Source organism: Alnus glutinosa, chromosome 12, assembly GCF_958979055.1.
Source record: "Alnus glutinosa chromosome 12, dhAlnGlut1.1, whole genome shotgun sequence".
Taxonomy (NCBI): Eukaryota; Viridiplantae; Streptophyta; class Magnoliopsida; order Fagales; family Betulaceae; genus Alnus; species Alnus glutinosa.
The window spans coordinates 283,119-299,734 of NC_084897.1; the positions used below are offsets into that span (position 1 = coordinate 283,119).

At 35.0% G+C, this 16,616-nt stretch overlaps 1 protein-coding gene across 2 annotated transcripts; it reads left to right on the forward strand.

Annotated features, from left to right (window-relative positions):
* The first annotated feature begins 12,814 nt into the window (after nucleotides 1–12,814).
* Nucleotides 12,815–16,445, forward strand: LOC133851943 (protein S-acyltransferase 18). 2 transcript variants are annotated; one of them, XM_062288578.1, is made up of 9 exons: nucleotides 12,815–13,041; nucleotides 13,120–13,233; nucleotides 13,325–13,654; nucleotides 13,846–13,914; nucleotides 14,092–14,163; nucleotides 14,278–14,406; nucleotides 14,509–14,589; nucleotides 15,501–15,671; nucleotides 15,762–16,445. In XM_062288578.1, the coding sequence occupies exons 1-9, from the start codon at nucleotides 12,955–12,957 to the stop codon at nucleotides 16,269–16,271; spliced, it is 1,563 nt and encodes a 520-aa protein (XP_062144562.1). In that variant the 5' UTR covers nucleotides 12,815–12,954; the 3' UTR covers nucleotides 16,272–16,445. The 2 variants fall into 2 exon arrangements, with proteins under 2 accessions (XP_062144562.1, XP_062144563.1); XM_062288579.1 differs by having other exon boundaries at nucleotides 12,817–13,008.
* Nucleotides 16,446–16,616: the final 171 nt, after the last annotated feature.

Consider the following 16,616-nt stretch of genomic DNA (forward strand, 5'->3'; position numbering starts at 1 on the left):
CAGATTATGTCCCGTTTTAGCCAAATGGAGTCATTGTGGCGCCAGTCAATATCCGTGTCCGGAGTCTCTAATGATAACGGAGTGCCAGACAAAAATTCCAAAAATTCCGCACATCATATGAATGTATCATCTGTTGATAGCAAATCAGGTAATAATTAATGGATTTTTTTTTCGTGGTATGATTACGTCTGTTTAAATTCACACGTTGTTGAATGATTAGGACTTGATATAATTCGATGATATTGTTTGCTAACTATATTTGTTTTATCATTCGCAGATCCTATGGAAAATGCAGTGCAGTTACCCGATCATGAAAATCTTGCTAACGATCGATATTGGGTAACATTTAGGTTTATTTTAGTTGGCAAATACGTACTTGCCTTTTTTGTTCCGGTTTTGTTATCAATCTATGATAAAGATTGATTGTATATTTTGTTTGTTGAAACCTTTGTTTTGATTGTTATGAATTTATGGCATATGTTTATTGAAACTTTTGGAATGATTTTTTGGTATCAATCTAGGACAAAGATTAATTGTACATTTTTGTTGTTGTAAGTTTTAGTTATGAATCTATGTCATATATATATATATATATGTTTAGTGAAACTTTTGGAATGATTTTTTTGTAATTGTGATTGTTGATAAAAATTCAAATTGTTGCAATTGTGTTGATCATGGATTGATAGAATTGTAGTAAATCAATACAGAATTTCGGATTGCAGAATTTTTATTTTTTTCAAAAAAAAATTACCTTAATTAGTGGCGTGCCGAAATGACACGCCACTAATTTATGGCGTGTCAGTCAATGACACGCCACAAAGTCAGAAATACTGACTCCTTGATTAGTGGCCTTCTAGAAAGGCCACTAATTACACGTCACTGATGTTTAGTGGCCTTTCAAGCATCATGAAAGGCCACTAAAAGTTAGTCACAAATCACTTCAATTTTTGTAGTGTTGTGATTGAACAGAGATCATCAGGGTAATTTCTTGTAATCCATTTGATTTATTTTGGGTAATGATTTATGGTTTGATATTTTTTGGGGATTCTCTATTGATTAGCCTGATGCTTGTTGTGTTTCCGATGGAGTTGATTTTTCCCCTGTTTTCCTTTGAAACGGCTGAGCCGTGATTATGGTGGATGATTTTCTGGGTGTGTGTGTGTTAGCAATGAGTGTGTGGATGATTTAGGTTGTAGATGGTTGGTGCAATTTTTGGGTGTGGTTCTTGTAATCTCTGTTTGGGTCTTGGGGTTGATACTGGCCATGTATTGTGGCCGGATGTGTCTCGGTTTAACTAGTTTGGGTGTGTTGATGATTTTGAGTATTTGGGTTCCTAGATCCTCTGTTTTAATTAATTGAAATCTAGAGTTGGGTGTGTATAGATGTTACGGTCAAGCCATGATTTGAATTGTTGATATGGGTTCTTGTTGATGTTTTGGGTATAGGTTTTGGGACTTGGTTCGGTTATTGATATTTTGTAGGCTTGGCAATTCGGGTTCACGGGACGGGTTCGTGTCAACCCGATCGACCCAATTACATAAACGGGTTCAACACAAACTCGACATGACCTGATTTTTTTGAATGCTATTTGAGGTTTTGATCTTGTTGGCGAGATAAAACAAAACTGGAGGTGCAAGGTCTAAATTTGAAATCCTTTGAATGTCAATTGTTAATTTTCTAAATCAATTTAATTATTAATAACCTTGCTATGTACCCAAATCGAGTGAATCAACCTGATTTTAGCATAAATATACATATATAGAAGACATGCATTAGCAGTTTAGCACAAGGAGCTTAATTTTTGAGAATGTCTAGGTACTTGAAAATTTCCTTATAGTTAATCAGCTGCTAAATTTTTTTGATCTTTGGACATATATACTGATATGAGTATCCTATATATTTGCATATTAAACAACAATTATATATATAAGAACTAAGAAATATATATGAGTCATATGACACAATTTATATAGAGAGAGAGAGTTTACGTCAGAACCTTTAAAAGGAAAAAGAAAGGAAATTAACATTGCTTCATAAGCCACCCCTCATGCAATGGATTAAACCAAAACATTGCTTCATAGACAAAGAGTTTTTAATCCTAGCATTAAAACTTAGACAATCAAGGTAGGATTGTTAGAGATCTTCCAATATTCAACCATCAACTCAACACCACTTTACAGACAATATTTAACTATCAATATTCTGTTAAAATTTGAGAGGAATACAAAAAGAAAAATGCTAAGCTATTCCTCTCAAATTAAACTTAAGTTAACTAAACATAACTAAAAATTTTACAACTAGTAAGGGCAAAACAGAATTCAGTTTCAGTCTCAGTCAACTAGTAAGGGCAAAACAAACCCCATAATCAACAACCAAGAGTCTAGTAAAAAGTTCTATATAAAAAGAATTCATCCACATATAAGCCAATGTCAAGGAATATTAATATAATTTGCTCCTAGTGAACTTTGAATATCATTGGTATTGAAATTCAAAAGTCAAAATATCTTCTTCAGGTTCATCAAACTTCATTTGTGTCAATTCTACATCAAAAGATAAGAGGAATTAGTGTAATAAAAAAAAATATAAGTTAATGAAAAAAATAAATATACAAATAACAAATATTACCTTCCTCTTCATATAATCAATCCCGAGTGCATACTAGTGCCTCGACAAAATTAGATTTGAGCAAACTCCTATATTGATCAATCACACGTCCACCAACACTAAAAGTGGATTCTGAAGCAACAATAGAAATAGGAATACTCAAAATATCACGAGCCATAGCAGCAACTATAGGATAACAAAATTCATTTACTTTCCAGTATGAAAGAATGTCAAATTTTCCTTCCACATCATTCATCATCATGGGTTCATCCAAATAAAGTTCTAATTGATTCTTATTTGCTTGAACATCATTCCCGCCAGAACTTAAAAATGCCTACAATTAAAAAAGATAATATGAACATAATTTACTAAGTAGTTAGGAGTATATATACTAAGTTACTAACAATAGCACATAAATCACAAAATAAACATATAATTTTACCTTCATCGTTGCGGAAGTCTGCTTGACTTGTGGTTGGGGTACTTGGCGATCAACATGTCTTGTATCAAGAGACATGGTGCTTGAAGATGTAGTTAAGGAACCACCATACTTCATAAAAAGAGAGACCAATTTATCACAAACATGACTATACTCTCTAGAATTATTAACTCCATAAAGCCTCGAATAACATAAATTTACAAGTTAAAGCTTGTAACGAGGATACAACACAGCTGCAAGAGCCAACACTACACTAAATTCTAACCAATATTTCTCAAATTTAGAGAGCATTTGTGTTGCCATTAATCTCTTATACTCATCTTCGCTCTCAACTTCTTCCTTCAAGGTTACATGAATGTCAAAAATCACAGGAAAGTAGAGGTTGACTGTGGGATACTTGGTACCAGAAAAGTCATATGTAGCATGGTAAAAGGAAGCCAAAAAACAACATATATGAGTCATTTTTTCCCACTCAAGTGCAGTAGGGCAATGCTTATAGTTTGAATCAATCATCTCTAAATAACTAAAAGCACTCCGATAATGAATAGCAGTCTCAAGCATAAGATATGTAGAATTCCATCTGGTTGGCACTTCTTGTTTTAGCCCCTTTTTACTATTCAATGACATTTTATTCACAGCCTGAATGAAATTTTGTTTTCTCAATTGTGATCCTCTAGCATACTTCACACTGTCACGAGTCTTTTAGAAAGCACTTTCAATCTCTTTTAAACCATCTTGAATTATCAAATTAAGAATGTGTGCACAACAACGAATGTGAAAGAACTCGCCTTCATAAAGAAGGGCTTTCTTCTTCTTCAATTGATTTTTTAATAAACCAACATAAACATCATTGGAAGAAGCATTATCCAATATTATAGTGAAAACCTTGGTCTCAATCCCCCACTCTTCTAGCATATTATACGTCTTTTCACACAAAGATATACAATTATGTGGTGGGGGCATGTATGAAAAGTTTACACCCTTTTAGTTAAGACCTAATTCTTGTCAATAAAATGTGTTGTGAGACACATATATCCATCAGTAGTCAAAGAAGTCTACAAATCAGATGTTAAACAAATCATCATAGGACAATCATTCAACATAAATTTAACCTTTTGTTTATCCCTTAATTGCAAATTTTTCAAATCAACCTTAAGAGTATTCCTAGAGACAAGCGGTGCATCAAGATGCAAGTATTTTATCATCTCTCTTATTCCCTCATACTCAACATATCGAAAAGGCAAGTCATGCTTAATGACTGAAGCAACGAACAATTCTCTAAATTTTTTGGGACAAAATTTAGAGTTACTTACAAACATAGATCCCTAACTTCTAGATAATAGCATCTCCCCAACATCACGAGTGTTTCTCCTCAAACAAGTGTCTATGTGACGCTTCAAATTTCTAGTTCCATATGTACTTGGAGCCAAGTATATAGTACCACACAACTTGCATTTTGCCTTTAACTTCTCACCCTACTTACCACGAATGGCATCAAAATGTTTCCAAAAGGCTGAAGTCCTCCTAAGCTTGTGGCCTTTTTTATCTTTCTCCACACAAACAAATTCATCTTCTTCTATTATAGTCAATTCAACCACATCATCCTCAAAGTCTCTAACTATATCATCACCAAGTACTTCGCTATTCATCTACACACATCATTATTAGTAAATTAGTTCATCAATCCAAAATTAGATAGTACATAAAATCTAGCTCACAATTCACAAAGACAACTTGGAACTTAAAAGGTTAATAATCTTACCTGCCCTTGATCCTGATTCATGATTGGACACAAGTCACACAATAGATGAGCTGCTCAAAATATATGGTAAGCTTTGTTGGAATCCGAGTGATTTAGACAATAGAAGATGTACCGATAATGAGAGCCTAACTACATCATGTAAGCAACCATAATGTTTTATTCTTAAAATTTATAAATAAATGAAGATGAAACATTTAACTAAGAATCCTAAAATAGATGAGTTTTGAATACACAAGTAGCATGTATACATTGTATGCTGCAGGTGAAAAAAAAATCATTTAATAATATATTCAAATAAGTTGATTATTTTTTTAAAAGAAAAGAAAAAGATGTCTAGTTGACATGGATATATATGAGAAAAATTTCATATCATTTATGTCCAATCATTTTCTAAATATAATAATTCATTTATTTTGCCATCTTAGAAATATTCAGAAGAAAATGCCAACTTGGTTTTGCTCAATGTCACCATAGTATTTGACTATTTGTTACTTATATATTAATTTTGAATTTTTAAAAAAAAAAAATGCTTGTAGATGGCAATAAGGATGTACAATAGATGTTCTGTTTTCAGTTATTCATTTTAGTCTTGTTTGATACAGGATGGAAGCTATCCTGATACTGGTAAATTTGATGAGGTAGGTCATAGAAATGGTGAAGGAACAACACTTAATCTGCCTCTACCGAGAGAAAACACATTAAAATCAATGAAAGGCTGCAACAGTGCAACCCATAAAACTAAAGAAAAGAAAAGAAAAAAAAGAAAGAAAAAAAAACCCATCTTTTGCAATCAAGAGACTAAACAATCTGGTTAGGTAACAACAACTCTCATAAATGACACAAAAAAAAAAAAAAAAAAAAAAAACCATAAGAATCCCATAACCTTCAATCAAATTATAATATAGTAAATATACCACCCAAACCTTTACATATCAAGAAAACCAAAACATCATCTCAGTCACATGAGAATTTCACAATGATCCTCCTTCCTCCTGCTATAGCAACTTATCTACAAACAAACTAAAAAAAAAAACCCACATGGGCCATATCAAATAATTCAAAAAATCAATCAAAACTCATATGTATATACATGTTTTTGTTTGAGTGAGCATCAAGGTATACCAGGGGGAGAGAAGAAGCAGAGGGCAGAGAGACGAGATTGAAGTGGGTATTACTTCTTTCCGGGCTGGGTGAACAGTGAAGTGGTGATTCGGTAAACGGTGATTCCGGATTTGGTGAAGACCGTGAAGTGGTGATTCCACTGATTAATTAGCCAGAAGTGATGAAGATTGAAGGGAGAGGAGAAGTAGAGGGCACTGAAGAGCTCAAGAGTGATGAAGATTGAAGGGTGTGCGGTGCGGCCGTGCGGGTCTACTGCGGCTAGGGTTCTCAATGTCTCAAATCTCAACTTCTGTTCTCACAATCTCAGTCACTCATTGTCTCACTAATTCAGTAATTCACGATTTCACCGTTTCACATTATTTCTTTCTTTTTCTTTTTTCTTTTTTAAGTAACCGTGCGGGTCATAATCGGGTTGACCTAATTATGACCCAAACCTGATAATGCTAAACCCAAACCCGATTTTTTCGTGTCGTGTCCATGCCGAGTTCGCAGGTCGTGTCAAAAATTACCAAGCCTAATATTTTGATGGTTGTTAAATCCATATAGTCTAAACTTAATTATCTCCTTAATTTTAGTTACTACCATGAGATTATGTTTAGGGATTTTTTATCGGCTGTGTGACATTTTAGACAGTGTCTTGACCAAATATGACTATGTGTGTGTTTTGGTGTGTGTGTGGGTATTGTAGTGAAGTGATCTTGAAGTTTGTGATGTTATACCCCTACTTTGGCCGAGTGTATGCGGTTTACTCAATTGTTGGTATGTTTCTTTGTATATTTTGGAACCAGAAGTTATTCCCCAATTTTGGTTGTTGATAATTAATATATAATGTTTCACCCGGTTGCTTGTAATGTTCTAGAACTGGATATTATTCTAGAATGTCGAGATGCTGATTTATGGGAAAATGTATATATGGATATTGTTGTTGAATTATTATATAGTGAAATATGAAATTGTTGTAAGTAATTGAGATTGATTTCAAAGGTAATAAAACATGATTTTTATGGTTTGATCGATTGGGTATATTTTGTTGAATTTAATTACTGATTTATAGTTGATTGTTGTCTTTAAATTATTAAGTTAACTAAATTATAGTAATAATACTGTGTGATAGTTGATTTATGGCAATACATGTGTGTGTGATTAAGGTTCATGTTTAGGCATGAGTTTCTAAAAGTAATGATGATATTGACCTTCTATACACATATATATGTATTTATTGCAGATGATGAACTAAGACTACATAAAAGTGTTGTAAGTATAAAATACTTACTGAGGGTAGTACTGATTTCAATAGTGTTATGTTTATGTTTTATTTTAATTGGATGCGTGTGAATGATTATTGCATACTGTGAATAATAAACCAATTAATATGGGGAGTAACGTCTCCCAAAGGTTCAGGATGAGAATGTTGCCTGAACCGAAAACATTAATAATCATATTGATTGGAACAGCTCTCAAAGTACTAGGAGAGTGACGTGGAACTGTAACGCCCCGCCTTTTATAAAAAGGCGTAAGTGAAAATTTTTCGATTTTCACGTGACATTACTAAAACATCATCAGAGTTGAGATTTGACAGCGGAATATATTTTTCTTTTTATCCAACAGACTTGGAAATAAATAACACATCAGAGCTTCTAACTGAAATACCTCAAAATAGATATATAAAGTGTAACTGAATAATTACACATAAGATAGTATTTGTGCCACACAAGACACATATAATTTACAAGCCAAAATAACTAGAGTATAGCTAATACACACCAACAGAAATATAAATATCGTTCTCAAGATAATATACTAAAGGACTGGAACACAGCAGTCCACAAAATGGAGGCAAGCTAGCCTCAAGTACTGACAACAGGATCCACCTAAGAATCTGAGTAATCCTGATACTCCTCCTCCTCATATCCTGTAATAATATATAATATAAAGAGGAAAAACAGTAATATAAAATACCTAAGTGAGTCCGCTGTTTCCAATAATATAATGATTTGCTGAATTATTTAATAAATGCAATACAATGCACATATGGCTTCATAATCACATGTATATGCAATATATGGTCCATGGTCGCGAATCATAGACATAGATTGAATATATTCACAATTATAAAGGAATAATATGACAGTTTTATATGCAATGTCCTAATTATCATCTTTTGCACTCCTCTCGTGATGGAACCTACGGTCCGTCTTAGCGAGTTGTGGGAACTTACGGTCCCGAGAACCTACGGTCTCCTCACTTAAAGCTTAATTAATCTTGGGCTAGGAACCTAAGGTCCCAGCTGGCCTGTAAACCTACGGTTACAGCATTCCATTATTATCTTTACAGGAACCTAAGGTTCCACTTGCCTGTAAACCTACGGTTACATACCAGCTTTGTTATTAAACAGTTTAATTAAAATATAAAACATGCAAATTCACATGCACAAACAAATTAAATAATGCAGTAAACACAATATTATGGAAAAATCCACCAGCTTCGTCCTCAGTAAGTATAGAGATACTTACTGTTCTCGCTCCAAAGATTATCCGTAAAACTGCATAATTATATCCATGCAAATAATAAATCAGTAAAAAGTACTATATGAATATTTTTTTAATTTGTTATTATTCGATTAAACCTTACAAATGTTATAGTTGTTATATAAATCTTAATTTAGTCCAAGAAACTCCTTAATAATTCTTATATAGTATAATAATGTTTTGGAAGTATTTTCCTTTTATAAGTTAACTCAATATAACCATTTTTAGAATTTACTAATATATACATTAAAACAAGCCCACGTGGGACCCATAATAGGCTAGCATTTTTAACAAAGACACATGCCTTTGTTTTCTTTTCCAACAAAAACCACTTGTTAAACTAAAACACACACACGTTGACTACCGAATTACACTTTCACTTTGTTTCACAAACTAAATTAAACTCACACATATTTGACAGCACAACACATAAGCACAAAATGCTTTCTTCACACCTTAACACGTTAACACACACTCAGGTCACTTGCACTTATATATATATTTTTATCACATGCAAACTATCTTTTTAGACACATGCACATCATTTACACCCACAGCAATCACCCAATTCACAGCAGAATTTCTTCTTGACAGCAACATATTTTCATGACAGCAAATATTAAAAGGCAGCAATATTTTTATTTTCACTTTAATCTCTTCCTAGCTGCTTTTATCCATTAATATACATATATATAAGTGTTCTCAAGTTATTATATACTCACTAATTTTCTGTTGATGATCAGACTCTGCCCTCAAAGGAAGACTTCTCTGCTTTCAACAAGAAGAGAAAAAGAGAACGTCACTTATATACATATATACGTTCAGGCATTCAGTAATAATATCTCGAGGAAGAAGGGGAGTGCAGAATCATGAATAAGGCTGAATAGATACTGATTTCTGGAAATTAATGGAAGGAATTACTCACCAACTTTTGGACAAAACAATTCAAAGAAGGGAGGAAGAGTTGCTGTCCAAGATAAACTACTTGGAAGTGAATTGTGTTTGCTGGTTTTTGAATCAAAAACAGGGGAAGTTTCTGATTTCTATTTCTGCTGTATGGTTGGGAATTAAGTGATGATTCAAGATCCCATTTCTGGTTTTACAAGTGCTGGAAAAACAGGAAGAACACAGAAATTACAGCAACCAAGTTCCTGCAATCTACCGAGAATAAACAAAGGGATTTCTTGCTGGAATTCAGTTTTCTTTGGTGCAATTTTTGGTTGATCATTAAGCTCTTTATATAGAACACTTGGAAGGTTAAGATTAAGTCAACAAAACTCAATCTAATGGCTGGATTAACTGCAGGTGGAGGATTCGGATAAAGACTCGAGACTTGACTTAAAGGGTTTTTATCTATAACAAACTAGATTCCATTCTTTTTAACTACCATTTAATCGTAACTAATTTAATGTAACTAAGTTTATTTCCTTTAGTTATGATCCTCTGAAATGCTTAAACCATGCTGGGTTACAGATTTAATAAATTAAGATTGACAGCTCTCACTCACACGAAACACCATATTACACAGAAATTGTTTCCTGTACCAAATCAGCATGTGTGTTTATAAATTGATTTGGTTAAAAAATTCATATATGATTAATTATGTAACAAATTACTCAACCATATTTAATCTTAAACATGTACACATGCACTTACACAATTATAGGTGTTTTAGCATTTAAAGATCATTAACCTATGTGTATTTTTACTCTCTAATTTTCTGGGCATTACAGAACGTACTCTGCTAGCACGAAAATATGTTAATAAAATGTAATGTAAGAGGAACGTCTCCGAGGTAAATCGCTAATTGAGTAACGGCTTAGAATGAGTGGAGTGAAATGACCATATTAAACTGTTTAACACTATGCATATAAAATGGTCATCTCATCATTATGTTATCTCTTTCCTTAAATAAAACATAATACATTATATTGTTGAATGGCAATTAGCTCACTTATGTAAATATGGGGTTGTGGTAATAACCACCATCTCATAGATGATTATTGTAGGTTCAGAAGATAATGGATGGGATAATCTACTAGCTTAAGAATTCTAAAGCTAATGTAGTTAGGCTTTAATGCTTTGTAATTTTCAATGTTTGTACTATTTTGTATATAACATGTTTAGAGATTTACTTATATTTAGTAGACTTTTCATATATGCTTTCATGCCGTTTGTGACACATATTTCGTTGTAATGAGTGTAAATGACTTTTAATAAATGTTCAAAGGAATTTCAGTCAGCTTAATGTTTTGTGTTATAATTCTCAAGTCTTTAATTAAAATGTATATTCCGCTGCTATTTTATAACTCTAATGACGTCGTAACATCACTTGCAAAATTAAAATTTTTACTTACACCTTTTTGTAAAAAGCGGGTCGTTGCATCAGGTAACCCCTGATTTTTAGGTTTCGGGTTTATAGGTTTGCACGTTTTCAAGAGGCATGGGGTCATCTCCGGAGATAGGGAGAAAACCCTAAGAAAAACAAGAAAAGCATGGGGTTCGGATTTATCCCTCAGTTTTCAGGTAACAGATTCACAGGTACAATGGAGCTACCTCGAAGACGAGAAGATAACCCTGCAAAGAAAACAAGGCAATAAGAAAACCCTTGATTTTTTGGTTTAACCTAGGCTATGGAGGGTACATATATTATGTTGCGCGTTAACAAGTTTGATTGTAGAAATTAGAAAGGCATCACACAATTTCAGAAAATATTACAGGAAAAAGCTATTTCATTCATTATCGAGAGAAGATTACAAAGTTCACTAAGGAGCACTACCCTCAGCAACTTCAGACCCGAGACATTCGAAGGGTAGAAGCTAAAGATTATTCAAGCCTCAAAACAAGCTAAGACTCTGATTTTTCGAGACATAAAATTCTCATTATCCGAGCATGTCTCAGATAAGGGAATTGGGAATAACTGTTGGGAATAACCCTACTACAAGTCAAATTGAGGTAGTAGTCCCAATTCATGTCCAATAAGGACTCATTGAAGAATCTGGTCAACGGTCCAACTCCTAGTTGAATGGGGATAGCACTCTCAGACCAAATCAAACTTCAAGCATTCCTAGTTTAAATGGGAGTGGAAAACCTATTTCAGGTTTGACTCCACCTCTTTACCTATAAATAGGTGTATACCCCAATATTCTTGGGAACCATGAAGAACATCAAAAAAATGTGTCGTTCACACTGTACTAGAAACTGTGCCAACAACGTACATCTTTTTAATAAGCAACACATTCGGTTAAAACTTTTAAGAATTTCAAATCTCATAAAATCTTCTTCCTGATTCAAGTTATTGAATATCACATAAGTTGATAAACACTTGACATACTTAAAGAAAGAGAATATTTAAACACATAGTTAATACAGTTGACCGCACACTGAGTACTTGCAAAATGGACAAAAAGTAAGCAAAAAAATGTTTGTCGGGTGTGCTTACGGGGAACACCTTCAATACCCAAGTCAATAAAAAATTCTTAATAGGGAGGGAAGGTAAGGCACGGAGACGATGAAAAAGGAGCTTAGAGCATACCAGCTACAATGGCTACCTTTATAGAGGTGAAGATAGTCCCTTGCACAACATTTTGGACCCGTGGCATCCCTTGGTTGGGGAACATTCTGGCAGTACAGAGATCCCTTCGAATATGAATGGACGTGGGGCATGGGCGTGGGTAGTAGCCAACAATTGTTAGATAGATTTGTCCCATAGTAATAGGTCGTTACGGTGATGTGACAAGGGCAAGGATTCTCTGCTACGCACATGCTGCGAACCTTTGAGGAGATACTGGGCCCTGAGTTGACTCGGGATTCGGGAAAGATCAGGGGCATTCGGGCCCATTTTCAAGGCAACCCAATGTGACCCATGGGTATAAGGGCTGTCGGTAGAAGAGATCCACTTAATCAGTATCGGGCCTTCTCTTCAGGCAGGCTTAGCTTAGTCCAAGGGCTAAATGGGCTCTTGGTAAATTGGTTCACCACATATATAATTAAATATGATTTTAACAATAAGAGGTTACTGATAATTAATTAATTTGTTTTTGCTACCGTGGAGCGTAAATGATGTTAAACTAAATATATATTCCAGAAAAGGGTTGGAAAATAAGCTCTCTAGGCTCCAGGATCTATGCCCTCTAGGGGCATCTTGTGATTCGTTCAAGTCCAACAAGGTTTATGAGATACGTGTAAGATCCAACTATTATAAATGGGCCATCGGTTACGAGCAAAGGCCCATATGTCTCTCGTTTAGATAAAGTGGCGTGGCGGCTCAGCGCTAGCGGTATCCCATCACGGGTCCCACAGTCATCACAGCCGTCGGATCAACTAGATCTGCATCTAAACATCAAAAGCGCCGTTCGAATTTCAAAAGCCACCCCCAACAGAGAATTAGTCGACCGTTGGGTAGAAAACGACAAGAAAGAAAGAAGAAGAAGAAGAAGAAGAAGAAGCAGAAGCACAGCAAAACCACACAAAGTGCCCACAAACGAAGACACCACCGTATGATGATGATGATGAGACGCCATGGCTGGCAACGCCCTCTCCACTCTCTACAGGTCAAATTTCTTTCTAACACTTTCAACTTCTGGGTGAGTATTTTTGTGTATGATGATTTCCAAGCTCTCAAATTGAAATTTATGTTTTTACCTTTAAGCTAATTACTGCAGATAGTGGGAATGGCAGTTTACAGTTTTCTGGTTGTAGCCTTCTACGTTTTCCTGGGTCTTTTCCTAGGAAACAGGACAGCCGAGATCACGGTCACCACGCTATTTTCCTTTGCGGTAAGACTTGAAGTCCGCCAAAGAATTTCTGGGTGCTTTTTCGCATTGAAATTGAGTTCTTATTTGTTTTTTTCTCAAACTTTTTCTTCAGGCCCTCTCTGTTATGTTTCTGTTTATAAGGTGTACGGCCATCGACCCAACTGACAAAACCAGCTTTAGGAAGAAGAAAAGAGCCAAATCTAAGCGTGGATTGGTGAAGCTGAAATATGGGTTTATAATGGGTCAGATAGTTGTGAGGTTTTTAAGGAGGGTAGAAAGGAAGATCCTTAGGACTTTTATAAGGAGGAAGTATTTGGATCCATGGAAGACCAGTGCCCAAATGGAGCCCTTGCTTCCATTTCCCCTTGTTATGAAGGATGATGCTATAGCACCCCATCTGAAAGAGGATGACATCTCATTTTGCTCACTATGCGATTTTGAGGTAAGCTCAGAGTTGTTAATGATAATTTCCTGTCATAGGCAGAGCTATTCGACACAATATTCTTTGTAAGAAGTACATTCATTGCTAAAAAAGACTCGATTGATTTAGTTGTGAGTGTCAGATTCTAAGAATGATATATGAATACTTTAGAGTCATCCAAAGCATTCCGTTATTGGACCCTCATTTTGCAGGTAAAAAAGCACAGCAAGCATTGTAGGACCTGCAACCGGTGTGTTGAAGGATTTGATCACCATTGCAGGGTAAAACTGTTCGGAATGTATATCCTTGTTGATTTTTTTAAAATTTTTCCCTTCTTTGAGTGTTGTTGCCTTTTGGGTAAGATTTACAATTACAAGGGAATCTACCTAATTGATGCAAACAATTGGTTGTTGATTTTGTTTCTCCTTTCCTTTATATTTTATTTTTTATTTTTTCAGTGGCTAAACAACTGTGTTGGGAAAAGGAATTACACAACCTTCATTCTTCTAATGATCTTCGTCTTGTTGATGGTCAGTTACTTTGTCTTTTTCAGTTCCTTGTGAGTTGAGAGCTCCTAAAAAGAACATTAAATAGGTCTGCTATTTAGTTGTTTCCTATGCCAACCGTGTTGTTTTCTGCTACAGCTAATCATAGAAGGAGGAACTGCCCTTGCTATATTCATCAGGTGCTTTGCAGATAAAAAGGGAATTGAGAAGGAGCTGGTGAGGAAGCTCTGTTTTCAGTTCCCTAGAGAGGTTCTTGCCACAATATCGGTAATATAAAGTCAACTTCTTCATTAATGTTTCATTGCCATAGTTCGAATGCAAATTCACTTGCTCATTATTTTACCTTTATTGAAATTTGAAATGTCACAGGTACTTCTGTTCCTGATGACAGCTTATGGTTCAGCAGCACTAGGACAACTTTTCTTCTTTCATGTGGTTCTCATTCAGAAGGTAATTGTCATGGTTGCCTTGCAAAGATCATCTAGAAAATCATTTGTTTTTGGTGAGGTCTAGTACAGAAAGGTGGAAATTGTGGTTAAGAACTATTTTTTTTTATTCATTCCATGAATTTACGCTAATTGTCAGGTTCAAGATATGGTTCTTTTAAGAAAAAGATATATATGTTAATTATCTTACCATAATAGTATTTGATTTTAATTAATTAATGAAACATAAGCACTTTATAAGGGGCGGCTTGAGATTTTAGCTCTAGGGTTTATTTAAAATGAATAAATTCTCATTAAATATAATAATCCTAAATTAGTGGGCTTCAATCAATTTAATTAAGTTAACACACCCCTCAACTAGTGAGCCTGCACATTCTAAGCCCGTCAACATGGGCTTGCCTAAGGGTTAACCTAGGCCTAGGGTTGGGATATGCACACTTGTATTCATGAGAAATGATACACATCACACTTTCATTCTATTTTGTTGATGTGGTACTGCCAATCAGTCATTTTTTTTTAAAAAAAAAAAATTGTAAAGACTAATTGACAGTGCCATATTGTTAAGTGAAATAAAAATGAGATAAAAATGTAGTGTATAGATATGTAAGAGGAGTTAGACTTCTTGCCTAGTAGTCTTTAGTAGTGCCTAAGTGTCACTTCCTTTCCTAGATAAGAAAAAACTTCTGTTAATAATCTTCGAGTCCAAACCGGAGCTGAAAGTAAAACACTCCCTTGAAGAGAAGCAAATTGCATTTGCACACACACAATGTGACCAGTCAATTTTATGGTTTTAGTCTTTGCCTTCCCTGTGCTTTAAATCTATTTGCTTATATTATTCTGCACTAATCTCTTTCTCCCTAAAAACTTTTGCTTTTTGACTTCCTTCTACAGTCTCACTAGTATATATTTCTGCAGGGAATGAGAACTTACGACTACATCTTGGCAATGAAAGAGGAGAACCAATCTATGGAAGTAGATCCTTTTGACGATTCTGATTTCTCGTCTGATGAAAGCACTGATTTTGATTCACCTGAAAAACCATCATTTGTGTCACGGTTTGTATGCAAAGGATGCAGGGGAAATCAGGTAAGCTTTAGCGTTAAGACACCCTACCTTTATTTTGCATCTTCTGAAGCCATAAGCCCATCATGGATACTTCTTCATGTTGATCTACAGAACCCGCCAAGGTTGTCCATAAGGATTGATAGAGATCCCGAGCCATCTATATCTTCCAACAAACAAGGCTTCCGCGTAAGCATTGACCCATGGAAGCTGGTAAAGTTGAGCAGAGAAAAAGCTCTAATAGCAGCTGAGAAGGCCAGAGAAAGGCTCATGAAACAGAAGCCAATGGTGGAACATGATTCATTAAAGCCACTACCTCTGGAGACTAAATCCGGACCACTGATGAACACAGACGAGAATTTGTCCAATGCAGCAACAGGCTCAACACCTCTCATTTTAAAAGGAAGGCATCCGGCCTCACCGGGAAGTTTTTCAAGCCCAAGAAGGCGATTTTCTGGATCTCCAACCATGTTCTCTGGCATTGTGGCATCACCAAAGCACAAGTACAGAAGCAATTTCGACTTGAAGTTAACAGAGGTGTCCAGGGAACTTGAAAACTACATTTCAAGGCAGGTTTTATGTTCTGTCATCAAGAAGGATGGAAGTGAGGCATCCCCAAGATAGGCGTCATGTTTAAAGACTTTGGATTCTCAGCCTTTGAGAAGGAATTATTTATTGGTTGTGTGTATTATTGATGGAGATGATAACAGGTGAAATTCAAATTTTTATACATTACCTCACATTTGTAATTTAACAGTTACTGTTACAAATTATATATGGATTCTTTGAGGCTGAGAAATACCCACTCTTTAAACTATACCCACTCAAATTTAAACATCCTTGGATTCATTTTCAAGCTTCCATACTCATTCCTCAGGTAGGTCCAATATGCTCCATTGTCCCAATGGCATTTTCTTTTTTCTTTTTTGTTTCTTGGCCTTTTTTTTGAAGGGATTGTGTAAATGGCTC